Below are 21188 nucleotides of genomic sequence, written 5' to 3'. Positions count from 1 at the left end.
TAACTCTACCATACACTTTACCAGGTACACTCAACAGACTTATCCCCCTATAATTTTTGCACTCTCTTTTATCCCCTTTGCCTTTATACAAAGGAACTATGCATGCTCTCTGCCAATCCCTAGGTACCTTACCCTCTTCCATACATTTATTAAATAATTGCACCAACCACTCCAAAACTATATATATCTATATATAAATAATTGTCAAAGTGGGAAGTCTGAATGTGCGTGGATGTTGTGCAGATGATAAGAAAGAGATGATTGTGGATGTTATGAATGAGAAGAAGCTGGATGTCCTGGCTTTAAGTGAAACAAAGCTGAAGGGGGTGGGAGATTTTCAGTGGAGAGGAATAAATGGGATTAGGTCAGGGGTTTCAAATAGAGTTAGAGCTAAAGAAGAAGTAGGAATAATATTGAAGGATAAGCTATGGCAGGAAAAGAGGGACTATAAATGTATTAATTCAAGGATTAAGTGGAGTAAAATAAAGATTGGATGTGAAAAGTGGGTTATAATAAGCGTGTATGCACCTGGAGAAGAGAGAAGTGTAGAGGAGAGAGAGAGATTTTGGGAAATGTTGAGTGAATGCGTGGGGAGTTTTGAATCAAGTGTGAGAGTAATGGTGGTTGCGGATTTCAATGCTAAAGTGGGTAAAAATGTTATGGAGGGAGTAGTAGGTAAATTTGGGGTGCCAGGGGTAAATGTGAATGGGGAGCCTTTAATTGAGCTATGTGTAGAAAGAGATTTGGTAATAAGTAATACATATTTTATGAAAAAGAGGATAAATAAATATACAAGGTATGATGTAGCATGTAATGAAAGTAGTTTATTAGATTATGTATTGGTGGATAAAAGGTTGATGGGTAGGCTCCAGGATGTACATGTTTATAGAGGGGCAACTGATATATCGGATCATTATTTAGTTGTAGCTACAGTTAGAGTAAGAGGTAGATGGGACAAGCAGAAGGTGGCAACAACAAGTAAGAGGGAGGTGAAAGTGTATAAACTAAGGGAGGAGGAAGTTCGGGCGAGATATAAGCGACTATTGGCAGAAAGGTGGGCTAGTGCAAAGATGAGTAGTGGGGGGGTTGAAGAGGGTTGGAATAGTTTTAAAAATGCAGTATTAGAATGTGGGGCAGAAGTTTGTGGTTATAGGAGGGTGGGGGGAAGGAGGAAAGAGGAGTGATTGGTGGAATGATGAAGTAAAGGGTGTGATAAAAGAGAAAAAGGCAGCTTATGAGAGGTTTTTACAAAGCAGAAATGTTATAAGAAGAGCAGAGTATATGGTGAGTAAAAGAAAGGTAGAGTGGTGAGAGTGCAAAAGGAGAGCAGATGATAGAGTGGGAGAGGCACTGTCAAGAAATTTTAATGAAAATAAGAAAAAATTTTGGAGTGAGTTAAACAAGTTAAGAAAGCCTAGGGAAAGTATGGATTTGTCAGTTAAAAACAGAGTAGGGGAGTTAGTAGATGGGGAGATGGAGGTATTAGGTAGATGGTGAGAATATTTTGAGGAACTTTTTAAATGTTAAGGAAGAAACAGAGGCAGTAATTTCATGCACTGGTCAGGGAGGTATACCATCTTTTAGGAGTGAAGAAGAGCAGAATGTAAGTGTGGGGGAGGTACGTGAGGCATTACGTAAAATGAAAGGGGGTAAAGCAGCTGGAACTGATGGGATCATGACAGAAATGTTAAAAGCAGGGGGGGATATAGTGTTGGAGTGGTTGGCACTTTTGTTTAATAAATGTATGAAAGAGGAGAAGGTACCTAGGGATTGGCGGAGAGCATGTATAGTCCCTTTATATAAAGGGAAAGGGGACAAAAGAGACTGTAAAAATTATAGAGGAATAAGTTTACTGAGTATACCAGGAAAAGTGTACCATAGGGTTATAATTGAAAGAATTAGAGGTAAGACAGAATGTAGGATTGCGGATGAGCAAGGAGGTTTCAGAGTGGGTAGGGGATGTGTAGATCAAGTGTTTACATTGAAGCATATATGTGAACAGTATTTAGATAAATGTAGGGAAGTTTTTATTGCATTTATGGATTTAGAAAAGGCATATGATAGAGTGGATAGAGGAGCAATGTGGCAGATGTTGCAAGTATATGGAATAGGTGGTAAGTTATTAAATGCTGTAAAGAGGTTTTATGAGGATAGTGAGGCTCAGGTTAGGGTGTGTAGAAGAGAGGGAGACTACTTCCTGGTAAAAGTAGGTCTTAGACAGGGATGTGTAATGTCACCATGGTTGTTTAATATAATTATAGATGGGGTTGTAAAGGAAGTAAATGCTAGGGTGTTCGGGAGAGGGGTGGGATTAAATTTTGGGGAATCAAATTCAAAATGGGAATTGACACATTTACTTTTTGCTGATGATACTGTGCTTATGGGAGATTCTAAAGAAAAATTGCAAAGGTTAGTGGATGAGTTTGGGAATGTGTGTAAAGGTAGAAAGTTGAAAGTGAACATAGAAAAGAGTAAGGTGATGAGGGTGTCAAATGATTTAGATAAAGAAAAATTGGATATCAAATTGGGGAGGAGGAGTATGGAAGAAGTGAATGTTTTCAGATACTTGGGAGTTGACGTGTCGGCGGATGGATTTATGAAAAGTGAGGTTAATCATAGAATTGATGAGGAAAAAAAGGTGAGTGGTGCATTGAGATATATGTGGAGTCAAAAAATGTTATCTATCGAGGCAAAGAAGGGAATGTATGAAAGTATAGTAGTACCAACACTCTTGTATGGGTGTGAAGCTTGGGTGGTAAATGCAGCAGCGAGGAGACGGTTGGAGGCAGTGGAGATGTCCTGTTTAAGGGCAATGTGTGGTGTAAATATTATGCAGAAAATTCAGAGTGTGGAAATTAGGAAAAGGTGTGGAGTTAATAAAAGCATTAGTCAGAGGGCTGAAGAGGGGTTGTTGAGGTGGTTTGGTCATTTAGAGAGAATGGATCAAAGTAGAATGACATGGAAAGCATATAAATCTATAGGGGAAGGAAGGAGGGGTAGGGGTCGTCCTCGAAAGGGTTGGAAAGAGGGGGGTAAAGAAGGTTTTGTGGGCGAGGGGCTCTGACTTCCAGCAAGCGTGCATGAGCGTGTTAGATAGGAGTGAATGGAGACGAATGATACTTGGGACCTGACGATCTGTTGGAGTGTGAGCAGGGTAATATTTAGTGAAGGGATTCAGGGAAACCGGTTATTTTCATATAGTCGGACTTGAGCCCTGGAAATGGGACGTACAATGCCTGCACTTTAAAGGAGGGGTTTGGGATATTGGCAGTTTGGAGGGATATGTTGTGTATCTTTATATGTATATGCTTCTAAACTGTTGTATTCTGAGCACCTCTGCAAATACAGTGATAATGTGCGAGTGTGGTGAAAGTGTTGAATGATGATGAAAGTATTTTCTTTTTGGGGATTTTCTTTCTTTTTTGGGTCACCCTGCCTCGGTGGGAGACGGCCGACTTGTTGAGAAAAAAATATATATATATATATATATATATATATTGATTGAGATATTGACAGAGATAGTGATAGAGATATTGATAGAGATACTGATAGAGATATAGATAGATATAGATAAAGACAGATATAGATAGATAGATAGAGAGCGAAGCGGAGGGGACTAACCTTTTCCTTTGTATGGACTGCTCGGTGACCCTTGAGGGCTGCAATATTCTGGAATGTTTTGCCACAAAGCTCACATGTTGGCTTCTGAAACAGTTATAGTAGATACATTACATTACACACCAATGAAAACAACAAATACTAGTAAAGCAACTACGGGCATAAAGAACTGTCTGGTTACAAATTAATACTCCTATACATATTAAATAGAAAACAGGAAGAAAACTTGAGGACTTTCCAAAAAATGTATAAAAAGTCTGGTGTTAAAATTTCTACCTTTGAGGAATATACTAATTTATACTTCTAATGCTGCTCCTGTGAGGTATCTTGTTAACCCTTTGAGGGTCCATCCCATAGTTATATGGCTTTGAAGCCTGGGTCCAAGCTTAAGAACTATGGCTTGAGCTCAGCTCACTCAGATAAACTGTAAGCAGTAAATTTGGGCCTAGATATGAGAGAATAAATCAGTGTGATAAGTGTGCACCACATAAAACAAATACTGCAGCATGCAGTAAATAATAATAAAAAAACTGCAACTACATTTTTGGATTAAAACAGCAACTTTGCGGTGTTTTTTCGTACGTTTTTTACAGTTGTACGTATTTGTGATGTCTTGGTCTCATTTGAGAGAATGGAAGATTTATTTTTTTTATTAACACACTGGCCGATTCCCACCAAGGCAGGGTGGCCCGAAAAAGAAAAACTTTCACCATCATTCACTCCATCACTGTCTTGCCAGAAGGGTACTTTACACTACAGTTTTTAAACTGCAACATTAACACCCCTCCTTCAGGGTGGAAGATATGTTACAGAAATAGAGATGATTTTGATTGGTTTTAGTACTGAAAATAGCTTGAAACTGAGCTCAAAGTAGAGGAAATGTTCAATTTTTGCTGATGATCAAGAGTAAACAAATCACATCATGCATCTAATACACACCAGTTAGTGGGTCTAATATACGTTTGCGGATACGCTGATATTATTTATACAATTATTTCAATATTGCATAACAGTAAATATTCTATTTTTTGGTGTGAATAAAAATTTATTATGTGAATAAAAAATCAAAATGGAATTTATTTGTAAAACCTGAAAATGTAACTAATAAACAAAGGAAATGTTAGTTTAGTGCCAGGAATGCCTGCATTGTTTATTCTGGACCCTTTTTTGAAATTGGAATACTGTGGAACCTTGGCTTACGAACTTAATCCATTCTGTGACCTTGTTCGTATCCTCATTTGAATCAATTTTCCTCATTTAAATTACTAATTGAAAAGCCATTAATCCATTTCGGTTGAATTCTTGCTCCCAGCATACATAAGGGGGATTACCAATAGACCCCCCTGGCTGTTTTCAAGCAGGCACTGGACAAGCACCAAAAGTCGGTACCTGACCAGCCGGGCTGTGGTTCGTACGTTGGATTGCATGCAGCCAGCAGTAATAGCCTGGTTGATCAGGTCCTGATCCACCATGAGGCCTGGTTACAGACCGGGCCGTGGGGGTGTTGACCCCCAGAACTCTCTCCAGGTAAACTCAGAGGGAAAAATACACTTCAATATAACGCTAATATCCACTCTACAGATTATTTATCACAACTGATTTAATATGACATAATAAACAATATAAACAACATAGAAACCTGATATATACTCTAGAATGAATAAAATATGTCGTTATGTATGTGGCTACGTAGTGGTGCCGGCAGCGGAGGAGAGTTTATTGTTTGGACACAGGACAAAATATGACGCTAATATCAACTCTACAGCTTATACAGTGGACCCTCAACCAACGGTGGCATCAACTAATGCCAAAATCGACTAACGGTGCTCTTTGGCATCAAAATATTGGCTCTACCAATGGCGAAAAACTCGTCTGGGCCTGCTCAGGCCCAAACGAGTCCATGCATCCTGAGCAGGCCCAGTCGCTCCAAGACTCCATGTACAGCCAGTGTGCCATTGTTTACAAGCCATTGTGATCGATCCCATGTGTACCTGCGATATATTTTGGATTATTCCATTGTTTTTAGTGCTCGCAACTGCTAAATAAGCAACCGCCCAGGGAGGTACTACCGTCCTGCCAAGTGAGTGTAAAACGGAAGCCTGTAATTGTTTTACATGATGGTAGGATTGCTGGTGTCCATTTTTCTGTCTCATAAACATGCAAGATTTCAGGTATGTCTTGCTACTTCTACTTACACTTAGGTCACACTACACATACATGTACAAGCATATATATACACACCCCTCTGGGTTTTCTAGTATTTTCTTACTAGTTCTTGTTCTTGTTGTTTATTTTCTCTTATCTCCATGGGGAAGTGGAACAGAATTCTTCCTCCGTAAGCCATGCGTGTTGTAGGAGGCAACTAAAATGCCGGGAGCAAGGGGCTAGTAACCTCTTCTCCTGTATATATTACTAAATGTAAAAGGAGAAACTTTCGTTTTTCCTTTTGGGCCACCCCACCTCGGTGGGATACGGCCAGTGTGTTGAAAGAAAGAACTGCTAAATAAGCCACCATGGGCCCCAAGAAAGCTTCTAGTGCCAACCCTATGGTAAAAAGGGTGAGAATTACAATGGAATTGAAAAAAAGAGATGATTGAAAAATATGTAAGTGGAGTGCGTATGTCTGAGTTGGAAAGGCTATATAACAAACCCCATTCAACCATCACTACTATTTTGCAAAAGGTGCAAGTATGTTTTCAAAACGGAGATCGCAAATAACTGAACAGGTGGAGAGACTGTTGTTGGTGTGGATAAATGAAAAACAATTATCAGGAGATAGTGTGTCTCAGTCAATAATATGTGAAAAGGCAAGGCAGTTGCATGATGATCTCGTTAAAAAAATGCCTCTAAATAGTGCTGCTGCTGATGAATTTAAGGCCAGCAAAGGCTGGTTTGAAAGATTTAAGAATTGTAGTGGCATACACAGTGTGATAAAGCATGGTGAGGCTGCCAGTTCAGACAAAAAAGCAGCTGAAAAATATGTGCAGGACTTTAAGGAGTACATAGACACTGAAAATTTAAAACCCCAACAAGTGTTTGTGACGCAACAGGTCTGTTTTGAAAGAAAATGCCAAACAGGACCTACATTACTCAGGAGGAAAAGGCACTCCCAGGACACAAGCCTATGAAAGACAAGCTAACATTAATATTGTGTAGTAATGCTAGGAGGGATTGCAAAATGAAGCCTTTACTGGTCTATGACTCTGAATCTCCTAGTGTGTTCAAGAAAAACAATAATGTCAAGGGTAATTTGTGTGTGATGTGGAGGGCAAACAGTAAGGAATGGGTCACTAGGGAAATTTCCCTGGACTGGTTTTATAGTGTGTTTGGCCCCACTGTGAAAAATTACCTACTGGAAAAGAAATTGTAACTCAAGTGCCTCCTGGTAATGGACAATGCTCCTTCTCATCCTCATGACTTGCAAGAGCAAATTGTGGGGAAGTTTAGCTTCATCAAAGTGAAGTTTTTGCCTCCTAATACAACTCCTCTCCTCCAGCCCATGGACCAGCAGGTCATTTCAAACTTCAAAAAACTACACAAAAGCAATGTTTCAAAAGTTCTTTGAAGTGACCTCAGACACTGAATTAACCCTAAGAAAGTTTTGGAAAGATCACTTCAATATCCTCAGTTGCATAAACCTTATAGGTAAGGCTTGGGAGGGAGTGACTTGCAGGACTTTGAACTCTGCTTGGAGGAAACTGTGGCCACAATGTGTACAGGAGAGGGATTTTGAAGGGTTTGGGGCTAACCCTCAGGAGCCTATGCCAATTGTGGAATCTACTGTGTCATTGGGGAAGTCCATGGGGCTGGAGGTTTGTGGCGAGGACGTGGAAGAGTTGGTGCAGAACAACGATGAAGAACTAACCACTGCAGAGCTGCAAGAGCTTGAGGTGCAACAACAACAGATCACAGCTCAGGAATGTACTTCAGAGCAGAAGGAAGAGAGACAGGAAGTTGCCTTCATCAAGGATTAAGGAAATGTGTAATGTTTACAAAGGTACACTTGTCCCACCGAGGTAGGGTGACCAAAAACAAATTACAAACAATTGAAGAGAGGCATTTTAACAATGCTATTTTTGTAAAACAAATACTATAAAATCACGTGAAAACCCCCAAAAAGCTTAAGCTTTTAAATTTGATTAATGATTTGTAATACATTACAAGGTATGAAGGAGTGTATAGAGTCACTTAATATTTGAAGGTAACTCACTAAAACCAACAAATTAAACAGAGCAAATGAATAAGGCATTCTAACAATCAATTTTTTTTTCAAATCTAAGCAGCAATACCATTCAACTTTATATAATGAATATTTTTATGGTGAGATTATGTCTCACTTTTCTTTAATAAACTTATCTGCAAAGGAGGAATACACTTACCTTTTTTCCTCCTCTCTTGGTTCTAGGATTTTTTTGTTGTGCTCGACTGAGGCTCTCTTGATGTAAAGGGCTGTTACTGCCTGCTCCTTCATCCTCATCAGGATCAGCTGCTAATGGTGTGCTAGCAATTCCTTCATTATCCCTTTCTGAGTCACTCTCACTAGATGAATTAATGACTGATACCCAAGATCTCTTCCCTCTTGATTTAGTTTTTACTTCCTCATCTGAGGACAAACCCAAGTCCTCAAACTGGTCATTATACCTAGCTCTTGGACGTTGTCTTAAGTTCCCAGGCCTGCTTCGACTATTAAGACCAACTTCTTCCTCAGGGTCAATAGCTCTACCTCGACCTCTTCCTCTTTTTCTTCTTTTTTTCCCTCTTGAACCTTCCCATTCTGCTTCTTCTTCATATTTCTGTTGATAGTGACTGAAGGTTAAAATGAGACCAAATTATTAGGCAATTCTAATATTACCTTTAATATCAACTTGGCTAGAGAAAGCCTGAAAGCTGTGAATAAATTCTGGTAACTGCAAGTCAATTCTTAATTAGGCATGTTGAGTGAGTGCATGGGAAGTTTTGAACCAAGTGAGAGAGTATTTGTGGTTGGGGATCTCAATGCTAAAGTGGGTAAAAATATGGAGGGAGTAAAAGGTAAATTTGGGGTGCAAGGGGTAAATGAAAATGGGGACCCATTAACCCTTAAACTGTCCAAGCAGATCTACGTTCACATGCGTAGTGCTCCAAAAGTAGATCTACGTTTTATTTACATATTTTCAAATATAACAACAAAAAAAGTAGATCAAAGTTTCTTTTTACACATTTTCAAATGTAAAAAAAAAAAAAAAAAAAGATCTACTTTTTTTACATATGTACTTTCAAATGTTGAAAAAACGTAGATCTATGTTTGGACAGTTTAAGGGTTAATTGAACTATGTGTAATAAGTAATACATATTAATGAAAAAGAGGATAAATAAGTAAACAAAATATGATATAGCACATAACAAATATAGTTTGTTAGATTATGTATTGGTGGATAAAAGGGTGATGGGTAGGCTTCAGGATGTACAGTGGTGCCCTGCTTTACGGCATTTCGCCTTACGGCGCTCCATTAATACGAACAGTTTAAATTATGACCAAAACTTGCTATATGGCTCCCCCACCTGACTGTCTAATACAGTCACCGCTTCCCATACGGTTTGTTTGCATTCTATGTGAGCACTGCGTCTCTCCATTGTGTCTGGAACCTTTCCAAAATTTCAAGTGTTTTAAAGTTATTTCATGTTTTACAGATACTCTGATAATTATATTTATGTGTACCTGTACCAAAATAAACTTACACACTGTGCTGGCATGCAGGAACACGTTAAAATCACTAAGAGTGTCTTATTAGTCTTGAAGATGCCTTGGTGGGAGACGGCCGACTTGTTGAAAAACAAAAAAATAATAATAATAATATGCAATAATAACCACTCTGAGGTGCATTGAATGTTGTATATTATGTTACTATAAACATTTTCATTAGGTAGTAGGTTGGTAAACAGTAACCGCCCAGGGAGGTACTACTGTAATTGTTTTACATGATGGTAGGATTGCTGGTGTCCTTTTTTTCTGTCTCATAAACATGCAAGATTTCAGGTGCGTCTTGCTACTTCTACTTACACTTAGGTCACACTACACATACATGTACAAGCATATATATACACACCCCTCTGGGTTTTCTGCTATTTTCTTTCTAGTTCTTGTTCGTTTCCTCTTATCTCCATGGGGAAGTGGAACAGAATTCTTCCTCCATAAGCCATGCGTGTTGTAAGAGGTGACTAAAATTCTGGGGGTAAGGGGCTAGTAACCCTTTTTCTTGTATAAATTACTAAATTTAAAAAGAGAAACTTTTGTTTTTCTTTTTAGCTCAACCTGCCTTGGTGGGATACGGACGGTTTGTTGGAAAAAAAAAATAATAATAACGAGGAGCTTCAGAACGCCGCCACTAATTGACGCAGCGAATGCCAAAACATACTGAGCAGTGCACGTGTTTTCCTTGCCATGGAAGCATTTCTCCCATGTTTTGCTTGCATTTTGTACAGTTATTTTGCCAAATTTCTTTTTTCTAACCATGGGTCCTAAGAAAGTAAGTGCAAAGGACAGTGCTGAGAAGAAAAAGAGGATGATGTCCATGGAATTAAAGAATGAAATCATAGGTAAACACAAGCGAGGTGTGTGGGTTGTGGGTTGAGGGGGAAGCTCACTCGTAACTCAGATTTTGGCTCATAACTCAGAGCAAAAAATCAACCGAGCGACAGCTCGTATCTCAAAAAACTCGTATGCTGGGGTACTCGTAAGTCAAGGTTCCACTGTATATTAAGTGTGGGTGGAGTGTCCTGGCTGGCTACCATACCTCCCACACCTGACTTCCTATAAATACTACTCACCTCTCACCCTACATTATGACTACAAATATTTTAAGGTAAGCAATGGATGTACTGTGTGTATTTTACTTTTATTGTTTTTAATGCCTAGTTCTATTGCTAACTTAATATATGTTATTGTAAACTTGTTATCTGCTATTTATAAGTGGAAAAAATGGTGTTCTGCATTCCGGCTACATCTGCTTTCTGGTGGTAACCTGGAACCTTACCTGCTGTTTAAGTGGGGCCCTACTGTGCATGTTTATAGAGGGGCAACGAATATATCGGATCATTATCTAGTTGAAGCTACAGTTAAAGTAAGAGGTAGATGGGACAAAAGGAAAATGGTAAAAGTAAGAGAGAGGTGAAAATTTACAAACTATGGGAGGAGGAAGTTAGGGTGAGATATAAGCAACTATTGACAGAAAGGTGGGCTAGTGCAAGTATGGCTATGGAGAGGGGGGGGGGGGGGGGTTGAAGAGGGATGGGATAGTTTTAAATATGCAGTATCTGAATGTGGGGCAGAAGTTTGTGGCTATAGGAGGGTGGGTGCAGGAGGAAAGAGGAGTGATTGGTGGAATGATGAGGTAAAGGGTGCAATAAAAGAGAAAAAGGTAGCTTATGAGAAATTTTTACAAAGCAGAAGTGATATAAGGAAGGCAGAGTATATGGAGAGTAAAAGAAAGGTGAAGAGAGTGGTGAGAGAGTGCAAAAGGAGAGCAGATGATAGAGTGGGAGAGGCACTGTCAAGAAATTTTGCTGAGAATAAGAAAATTTTTTTGAGATAAACAAGTTAAGAAAGCCTAGGGAACAAGTGGATGTTAGTTAAAAACAAAGTAGGGGAATTAGTAGATGGGGAGCTGGAGGTATTGGGTAGATGGCAGGAATATTTTGAGGAACTTTTAAATGTTGATGAAGACAGGGAGGCAGAAATTTCATGCACTGGCCAGGGAGGTAAAAGTAAGTGTTAGACAGGGATGTGTAAGGTCACCATGGTTGTTTTCATATTTAAAGATAAGGTTGTAAAAGAAGTAAATACTAGGGTGTTGGGAAGAGGGGTAGGATTAACCCTTTGACTGTCACAACCCCAAATCCTGAGGTGTCTCCTGGTGCCAAAAAAAAAAAAATTATTTTTCTTATGAAATGATAGAGAATCTTCTCCCGATGGTAATGACACCAAATGAATGAAATTTGATAGAGAACTTGCAGAATTACACTCTCACAAAGTCAGCGACCTCGGCAATATTTACGAATCGGCGATTTCGCCCACTTTGAGCCCTATTTTTTGGCTAATTCCATTGTTCCAGTTGACAAAACTCATAGCTATTTCTTTAGAACTCCATTTTTTCTATCAATTGAGAACAAGAAACTGCCCATTTACTGATTTCAACTACCCAATAACGTGGTCAGAAATTTGCAATTTGGCCAATTTCACGCAAATTAAAAAAAATTGTCAATTTCAAAATAGGGTTCAGAATGAACAATGCAGACATTCCTGGCTCTAAAATAACATTTTCTGTGTTCATCAGTCACGTCTCCAGGCCCCGCTGATATTACTCTTGCTTTCTATTTTGAATTTTTATTCAAACAAAAAATAGAAGATTTACTGTTATGCAGACTACTGCAATAATGTAATAATTGTATAAATAATGTCAACCCATTCATGACTGCATATTAGAATGGCTAGCTGGACATTTATTGGACAATGACATCATTTGTTTACTTTTGAACATCGGCAAAAATCAAACATTTCCCCTACTTTGAGCTCCATTTCAAGGTTCTTTTCATAGTAAAACCAATCAAAATCACCTCTATTTCTATAATATGTTTTTCATTCTATCAAATGAGACCAAGAAAACGAGAATACAACCATAAATACTATACGAAAATAAACCACAAATTTGGCATTTTAATCGAAAAACACGGTCAGAGTTTTTTTTTCTCATTAACCCTTTGACTGTTTACGTCATATATATACGTCTTACACGCCACTGTTTCTGACATATTTATACGCGTAAATTCTAGTGGCTTCAAATCAAGCAGGAGAAAGCTGGTAGGCCTACATGAGAGAGAATGGGTTTGAGTGGTGGGTGTGCACACTATGAAAAAATCTGGGACTCAGTGGTGCATTGTGGGAATGCCATATTGGTAGTCCATTTTCACCATGCCTCGCAGTAAGAAGTACCTCACTCCTCGACGGATTGGAGGTGTTTTGTTCCCAAGTGATAGCTCTAACAGCGATGGAAGTGTCAGTGAAGGTGAATTCCATGGTTTTCAAGCGGGTGTGGCTGAAAAAAGTGCCGAGGATAACGTAATTAGTGATGAAAACCCAGATGACCCACGACCTTCCACCTCTGGTGCTGGGCCGGCTCGTTCACGTTCACCTGTAGCAGGACAAAAGAGGAAACTATTTGCCCGTGTACAAGACTCAAATGTGAGCAGTGAGAGTGATAGTGATAGTGATTTCAAAGTTATTGAAAGCAGTTCTAGTTGTGACAGTGAGGGTGAATATTCCCCAGTGAAGTAGCATTATATACGATGTAGCATGCAGTCTGGTAGTGTTTCATATGCTGTTCCAAGGGGAAGGAGTAAATCTCGGAGCACATCCCGTGGCCCTACACCATGACCTGATAGTGAAGATGACGATATTGTTACGATGAGTATGAATGATGTGAGTGAGGCAGCAGGTGGTGGTGGTGATAGTGATGGTGGCACGAGTCATGTGGCACCGGCAGCGGGCCTTGCTACTACCCACGCTGCTGACTCTGCACAACTAGCCTCACCCAACCCCACATTCCCTCAACCTGCACAACCACATTTCAATATCCAGAACCCACATCTGGGATTTTAGCAGCAAGGTGACAAGTTTGTTCCCAGTCCCCATGACTTTGATGAAACACAAAGTGGAATACGGCCATCGTGTACACTTGGGAACAATGCTACTGAACTGGAATGCTTTCAGTTATTCTTCGATGAACTCCTGATGGACATTATTGTCAGGGAAACCAACACATACTATGAGTACACCATGGCAAATACAATTCTCTCGCCAAGATCACGGCTACGTGAGTGGAAGGACACAACTGTGGCAGAGATGTACCTGATTTTTGCCACAATAATGCTTATGCCACATGTGTATAAGCACACTGTCACCACATACTGGGCAACAGAACGCCTGATTTCAACCCCAGGTTTTAGTGACATTATAGGTGTGAATCGTTTCTTAATATTGTTACGTATGTTACACTTTTCAGACAAAACAAGTCCTAACAGAAGCGACAGGTTATATAAGATCAGAAATGTGTTTATGTACCTGAAACAAAAGTGTTGCATGTATTTTTATCCCTTCAGGAAGCTTGTTATTGACGAGTCTTTGATTTTATTCAAGGGAAGACTCTCATTCAAGCAATACATACCAAGCAAGAGGAAACCCTTTGGTATAAAGCTATTTGTACTGTGTGATTGCAAAAGTGGTCTCGTTTTGGATATCATTGTGTACACTGGCAGTAATACATTGAGAGATACCAGGAAGTTATTGGGTATCTCTGGTGATGTGGATCGAACAATGATGGAACAATATCTTGGTAAGGGACATATATTATTTACTGATAACTGGTACACAGGAAAAGGCGTATGACAGGGTGGATAGGGGGGCAATGTGGCAGATGTTGCAGGTGTATGGTGTAGGAGGTAGGTTACTGAAAGCAGTGAAGAGTTTTTACGAGGATAGTGAGGCTCAAGTTAGAGTATGTAGGAAAGAGGGATATTATTTCCCAGTAAAAGTAGGCCTTAGACAAGGATGTGTGATGTCACCGTGGTTGTTTAATATATTTATAGATGGGGTTGTAAGAGAAGTAAATGCGAGGGTCTTGGCAAGAGGCGTGGAATTAAAAGATAAAGAATCACACATAAAGTGGGAGTTGTCACAGTTGCTCTTTGCTGATGATACTGTGCTCTTGGGAGATTCTGAAGAGAAGTTGCAGAGGTTGGTGGATGAATTTGGAAGGGTATGCAAAAGAAGAAAATTAAAAGTGAATACAGGAAAGAGTAAGGTTATGAGGATCACAAAAAGATTAGGTGATGAAAGATTGGATATCAGATTGGAGGGAGAGAGTGTAGAGGAGGTGAATGTATTCAGATATTTGGGAGTGGACGTGTCAGCGGATGGGTCTATGAAAGATGAGGTGAATCATAGAATTGATGAGGGGAAAAGGGTGAGTGGTGCACTTAGGAGTCTCTGGAGACAAAGAACTTTGTCCTTGGAGGCAAAGAGGGGAATGTATGAGAGTATAGTTTTACCATCGCTCTTTTATGGGTGTGAAGCATGGGTGATGAATGTTGCAGCGAGGAGAAGGCTGTAGGCAGTGGAGATGTCATGTCTGAGGGCAATGTGTGGTGTGAATATAATGCAGAGAATTCGTAGTTTGGAAGTTAGGAGGAGGTGCGGGATTACCAAAACTGTTGTCCAGAGGGCTGAGGAAGGGTTGTTGAGGTGGTTCGGACATGTAGAGAGAATGGAGTGAAAAAGAATGACTTCAAGAGTGTATCAGTCTGTAGTGGAAGGAAGGCGGGGTAGGGGTCGGCCTAGGAAAGGTTGGAGGGAGGGGGTAAAGGAGGTTTTGTGTGCGAGGGGCTTGGATTTCCAGCAGGCATGCGTGAGCGTGTTTGATAGGACTGAATGGAGACAAATGGTTTTTAATACTTGACGTGCTGTTGGAGTGTGAGCAAAGTAACATTTATGAAGGGGTTCAGGGAAACCGGCAGGCCGGACTTGAGTCCTGGAGATGGGAAGTACAGTGCCTGCACTCTGAAGGAGGGGTGTTAATGTTGCAGTTTAAAAACTGTAGTGTAAAGCACCCTTCTGGCAAGACAGTGATGGAGTGAATGATGGTGAAAGTTTTTCTTTTTCGGGCCACCCTGCCTTGGTGGGAATCGGCCAGTGTGATAATAATGATAATAATAATAAAAAACTGGTACACAAGCCCCATACTCAGTGATTTCTTGCGAGTGAACCTGACAGATGTGTGTGGCACAGTGCGTGTAATCGTGAACATATGCCAAGGTTCGATGCTGGCACTCGCAGATGTGAGGTGCAAGCCTTTGCTGCCAATGACATCATGGCATTTCAGTGGCATGACAAATGTGATGTCACATTGTTGACATCAGTTCACTGAAACAAAATGGCACACACTGGCAGGCACAATAGAGAGACCAATAAACCCATTCTAAAACCTGCAGCTGTCATGGACTACAACCTCAATATGTGCTTAGTGGACAAATGTGACATGCAGATTGGGTTTGCTGATTGTGTACGCAAGAGTTATAAGTAGTATATAAAAATTTTTTTCCATCTTGTTGATACATGTATTTCCATGCTAAATGCTTATAACATATACAAGTTGACGACCAACAACAAACCAAATTATGGTGAATTTTGTTTGTCAGTCATCAGACAAATAATCGCCAAGTACCAAGGGGCAACACCTGCAATAGACCAGCACCCATGAAATTACCAACACATGCCATCTTGTTTGAGGCCTGGTGATCACTATCCCATACAACTGCCTCCTACTGCTTTCAAGAAAAGTGCTCAGAAGAGGTGTTTTGTATGTGGACATACCACAAAAAGCCTACAAACATGCAGAGACACTTGTTTTGTGTGAGGAGTGTCAAGTGCCACTCTGCATATACCCATGTTTCAAAGAGTTCTGCAAGCTGCAGCAGTTCTAGGAAAGTGTTCAGTGACTACATATGTATATATATTATAGAACAATAGTAATAAACAATGTTTTGTATTGTTTGTTTGTGTAAAAAAGTTTAATACACAAACTAATAGTGATAATGTTTGTTCAGTTATTGTGTTGTAAACAATGAGTGTACATGTATATTTGAACAATGCACCTTACTTTGGTCTCACAGGCCACATAAGTTACTTAGAAAAGAAAAATATTGGAAAATACAAGAAACCTTGAAATTGGAGTAAATAAAAGAATACCGGGTGGGCAGCATTCACCGCTGTTGCCATACACCGCTCATTTACTGCCAACTTTGCGCCTCTGTATCTCGGTAAGTACTGAGAGCAAAAAATTTTTTTTAGACTTAAAACACTCAGTAAAATAATCCTAACATTTTGGTAAGAAAAAATAATTGTTTTTTTTTCTGAATATTTTGCGACATAGAACGACAGTTTCAGAAAGGGGCCTGCGACAGTCAAAGGGTTAAGCACTGCGAGCTGCAGGATATTTTTTATATGGTCCACACAGACAAATTTTCTCACATGTGGGCATACCAGCTTTCTCCTGCTCGATTTGAAGCCGCTAGAATTTTTGAGTATATATACGTCAAACACAGTGGATCGTAAGACGTATGTACACGACCGAAACAGTCAAAGGGTTAACCCTTTGACTGTCGCAAGCCCATTTCTGAAACTGTCATTCTATGTTGCAAAATTTTTGGAAAAAAGAAAAAATTCTTTTTTCTAGTGAAATGATAGAGAATCTTTTCCTGATGGTAATGACACCAAACGTACAAAATTTGATCGAAAACTTACGGAATTACGCTCCTGCAAAGTTAGCAATCTCGGCAATACATAGATATCAGCGATTTTCCCAACCTTGAGCCCTATTTTCGGCCAATTCCATTGTTCCAGTCAGCCAAACTCATAGCTATTTCTTTAGAACTCCATTTTTTTTCTATCAACTGAGTACAAGAAATTGCCCATTTACCAATTTCAACTACCTGATAAAATGGTCAGAATTTGGCAATTTGGCCAATTTCACACAAATTAAAAAAGATGCCAATTTCAAAATAAGGTCCAAAATAAATAATGCAGATATTCTTGGCACTAAAATAACATCCTCTGTTCATTAGTCATGTCTCCAGGCCCCTCTTATATTACTACTGCTTTCTATTTTGATTTTTTATTCACACAAAAAATAGAAGATTTACTGTTATGCAGGCTACTGCATTATTATAAAAATTATATAAATAATATCAGTGCACTAGTGAAAGAATATCAGACTCTTCAGTTGATGTGTATTGGACATGTGGTGTGATTTGCTTACTTTTGAACATTGGTAAAAATCGAACATTTCCACTACTTTGAGCTCAATTTCAAGGTTGTTTTTGTGAAATTAATCAAAATCATCTCAATTTCTGTAATATGTTTTCCATTCTATCAAATGACACCAAGAAAACAAAATTTTTTTTTTTTTTTCAACAAGTCGGCCGTCTCCCACCGAGGCAGGGTGACCCAAAAAAGAAAGAAAATCCCCAAAAAGAAAATACTTTCATCATCATTCAACACTTTCACCACACTCACACATTATCACTGTTTTTGCAGAGGTGCTCAGAATACAACAGTTTAGAAGCATATACATATAAAGATACACAACATATCCCTCCAAACTGCCAACATCCCAAACCCCTCCTTAAAGTGCAGGCATTGTACTTCCCATTTCCAGGACTCAAGTCCGACTATATGAAAATAACCGGTTTTCCTGAATCCCTTCACTAAATATTACCCTGCTCACACTCCAACAGATCGTCAGGTCCCAAGCATCATTCGTCTCCATTCACTCCTATCTAACACGCTCACGCACACTTGCTGGAAGTCCAAGCCCCTCGCCCACAAAACCTCCTTTACCCCCTCTCTCCAACCCTTTCGAGGACGACCCCTACCCCGCCTTCCTTCCCCTATAGATTTATATGCTTTCCATGTCATTCTACTTTGATCCATTCTCTCTAAATGACCAAACCACCTCAACAACCCCTCTTCTGCCCTCTGACTAATGCTTTTATTAACTCCACACCTTCTCCTAATTTCCACACTCCGAATTTTCTGCATAATATTTACACCACACATTGCCCTTAGACAGGACATCTCCACTGCCTCCAACCGTCTCCTCGCTGCTGCATTTACCACCCAAGCTTCACATCCATATAAGAGTGTTGGTACTACTATACTTTCATACATTCCCTTCTTTGCCTCCATAGATAACGTTTTTTGACTCCACATATACCTCAACGCACCACTCACCTTTTTTCCCTCATCAATTCTATGATTAACCTCATCCTTCATAAATCCATCCGCCGACACGTCAACTCCCAAGTATCTGAAAACATTCACTTCTTCCATACTCCTCCTCCCCAATTTGATATCCAGTTTTTCTTTATCTAAATCATTTGATACCCTCATCACCTTACTCTTTTCTATGTTCACTTTCAACTTTCTACCTTTACACACATTCCCAAACTCATCCACTAACCTTAGCAATTTTTCTTTAGAATCTCCCATAAGCACAGTATCATCAGCAAAAAGTAACTGTGTCAATTCCCATTTTGAATTTGATTCCCCATAATTTAATCCCACCCCTCTCCCGAACACCCTAGCATTTACTTCTTTTACAACCCCATCTATAAATATATTAAACAACCATGGTGACATTACACATCCCTGTCTAAGACCTACTTTTACCGAGAAGTATTCTCCCTCTCTTCTACACACCCTAACCTGAGCCTCATAAATACCATATAAAAATACACCTCAATTACAGTGTTTTAATCCAAAAACGCGTTTTTTTTTTCTCATTTGGTGCTGCATGCCGCAGGATATTTTTTATACAGTGCACACTGACCACACATGACTCTCACATGTGGGCCTACCAGCTCTCTCCTGCTTGATTTGAAGCCACTAGAATTATTGAGTGTATCATACATCCGAAACACTGGCTCGTAAGATATATATATATAGCCGATACAGTCAAAGGGTTAAATTATGGTGAATCAAATACAAAATGGGAGTTGACAGTTATTTTTTGCTGATGATACTGTGTTTTTGTAGGATTCTAAAGAAGAACTGCAAAGGTTAGTGGACGATATTGGGAGGATGTGAAAAGGTAGAAAGTTGAAAGTGAACATAGATAAGAGTAAGGTGATGAGGGTTATGAAACAATTTAGATAAAGAAGAGGGAGGGAGTATGGAAGAAGTGAATGTTTTCAGATATTTGGGAGTCGAGTTGTCAGCGGATGGGTTTAAGAAGAATGAGGTTAACCATAGAATTGATGAAGGAAGAAAAGGTGACTGGTGCACTGAGGTATCTGTGGATACAAAAAATGTTATCCATAAAGCCAAAGAAGGGAATGTACGAGAGTACTGTGGTACCAACACTCTCATATGGGTGTGAAAAATGGGTTGTAAATGCTGCAGCGTGGAGGCAGCTGGAGGCAGTGGAGATGTTCTAAGGGCAATGTGTGATGTAGACATTATGCAGAGAATTTGTAATGTGGAAATTAGGAGGTGTGGAGTTACTAAGAGTATTAGTCAGAGGGCTGAAGACGGGCTGTTGAGGTGGTTTGGTTATTTAAAGAGAATGGATCAAAGTAGAATGACTTGGAGAACATATAAATCTGTAGTGTAAGAAAGGCAGGTTATCCCTGAAAAGGTTGGAGGGAGGGGGTAAAGGAGGTTTTGTGGGCAAGGGGCTTGGACTTCCAGCAAGCGTGCATGAGCTTGATAGACAGGAGCGGAGATAAATGATTTTTGGGACCTGATGAGCTGCTGGAGTGTGAGCAGGTTAATATTTCGTGAAGGGATTCAGGAAAACTGGTTAGCCGGACTTGAGTCCTGGAAATAGGAAATACAATGCCTGCACTTTGAAGGAGGGGTTTGGGATATCGGCAGTTTGGAGGGACATCTGGACTGTTGTGTCTGAGCACTTCTGCAAAGACAGTACATAATTATGTATGAATGATGGTGAAAGTGTTTAATGATAAGTTTTTTCTTTCTTTTTTTGGGTCACCCTGCCCTGGTGGAAAATGGCTCACATGTTTAAAAAAAATTTGTGTCAGTTACGGAAGGTTTGATAGGGGGCAATGTGTGGTGTGAATATAATGCAGAGAATTTGTAGTTTGGAAATTAGGAGGAGGTGCAGGATTACCAAAACTATTATCCAGAGGGCTGAGGAGGGGTTGTTGAGGTGGTTCGGACAAGTAGATGTTGGAAAAAAAAAGAATGACTTCAAGAGTGTATAAATTTGTAGTGGAGGGAAGGAAGGGTAGGGGTAGGCCTAGGAAAGGTTGAAGGGAGGGGGTAAAGAAGGTTTTGTGTGAGAGGGGTTTGGACTTCCAGCAAGCATGCATGAGCGTGTTACATAGAAGTGAATGGAGACAAATGTTTTTTACGACTTGACGTGCTGTTGGAGTGTGAGCAAGGTAACACTTATGAAGGGATTCAGGGAAACTGGCAGGCCAGACCCGAGTCCTGGAGATGGGACGTACAGTGCCTGCACTCTGAAGGACGGGTGTTAATGTTGCAGTTTTGTAACAGTAGTGTAAGCGTACCTCTGGCAAGACAGTGATGGAGTGAATGATGGTTAAAGTTTTTCTGTTTTGGGCCACCCTGCCTTGGTGGGAGATAGCCCATGTGTTAATAAAATAAAATAAAACCTTAGAGCAGTAATCTGTCTAAGAGAGGCTATTATCACAAAACACAAATAACCCCCACACAAAAAAGAGAAGCTTAAGACAATGCTTCGGTCCGTCTTAGGCTAATTACAAAGTCACACTGCAACTTTGTAAATGGTCCAAGGAGGACCAAAACGTTGTCATAAGCTTCTCTCTTCTATGTGCAGGCTATTTGCTTTATTCCAGTCATGGTATTATGCCTTTTTGTTCTCTGAGGCTTTTATCATTTACATTATGTCTACAGGGAAAGGAAAAAGGATACTACCAGCTGGTCAGTGCGATTACCTATCAATGTCACAACAAAATTACGCGAGCCTATTACT

At 39.8% G+C, this 21188-nt stretch overlaps 1 protein-coding gene across 3 annotated transcripts in view; it reads right to left on the bottom strand.

Annotated features, from left to right (window-relative positions):
- Nucleotides 1-21188, bottom strand: part of LOC128688283 (uncharacterized bromodomain-containing protein 10) — a 311849-nt gene that overhangs the window by 168967 nt on the left and 121694 nt on the right. For all 3 annotated transcript variants that reach the window (XM_070086577.1, XM_070086576.1, XM_070086578.1), the window contains 2 exons: nucleotides 7998-8411; nucleotides 3622-3705 (listed from right to left, as the gene is read on the bottom strand). In XM_070086577.1, coding sequence (XP_069942678.1) covers nucleotides 3622-3705; nucleotides 7998-8411 — 498 coding nt within the window. The remainder of the gene's footprint in view (nucleotides 1-3621; nucleotides 3706-7997; nucleotides 8412-21188) is intronic.

This window comes from Cherax quadricarinatus, chromosome 19 (assembly GCF_038502225.1).
Source record: "Cherax quadricarinatus isolate ZL_2023a chromosome 19, ASM3850222v1, whole genome shotgun sequence".
Lineage (NCBI taxonomy): Eukaryota > Metazoa > Arthropoda > Malacostraca > Decapoda > Parastacidae > Cherax > Cherax quadricarinatus.
This window is presented reverse-complemented; position numbering and strand designations above follow the sequence as displayed.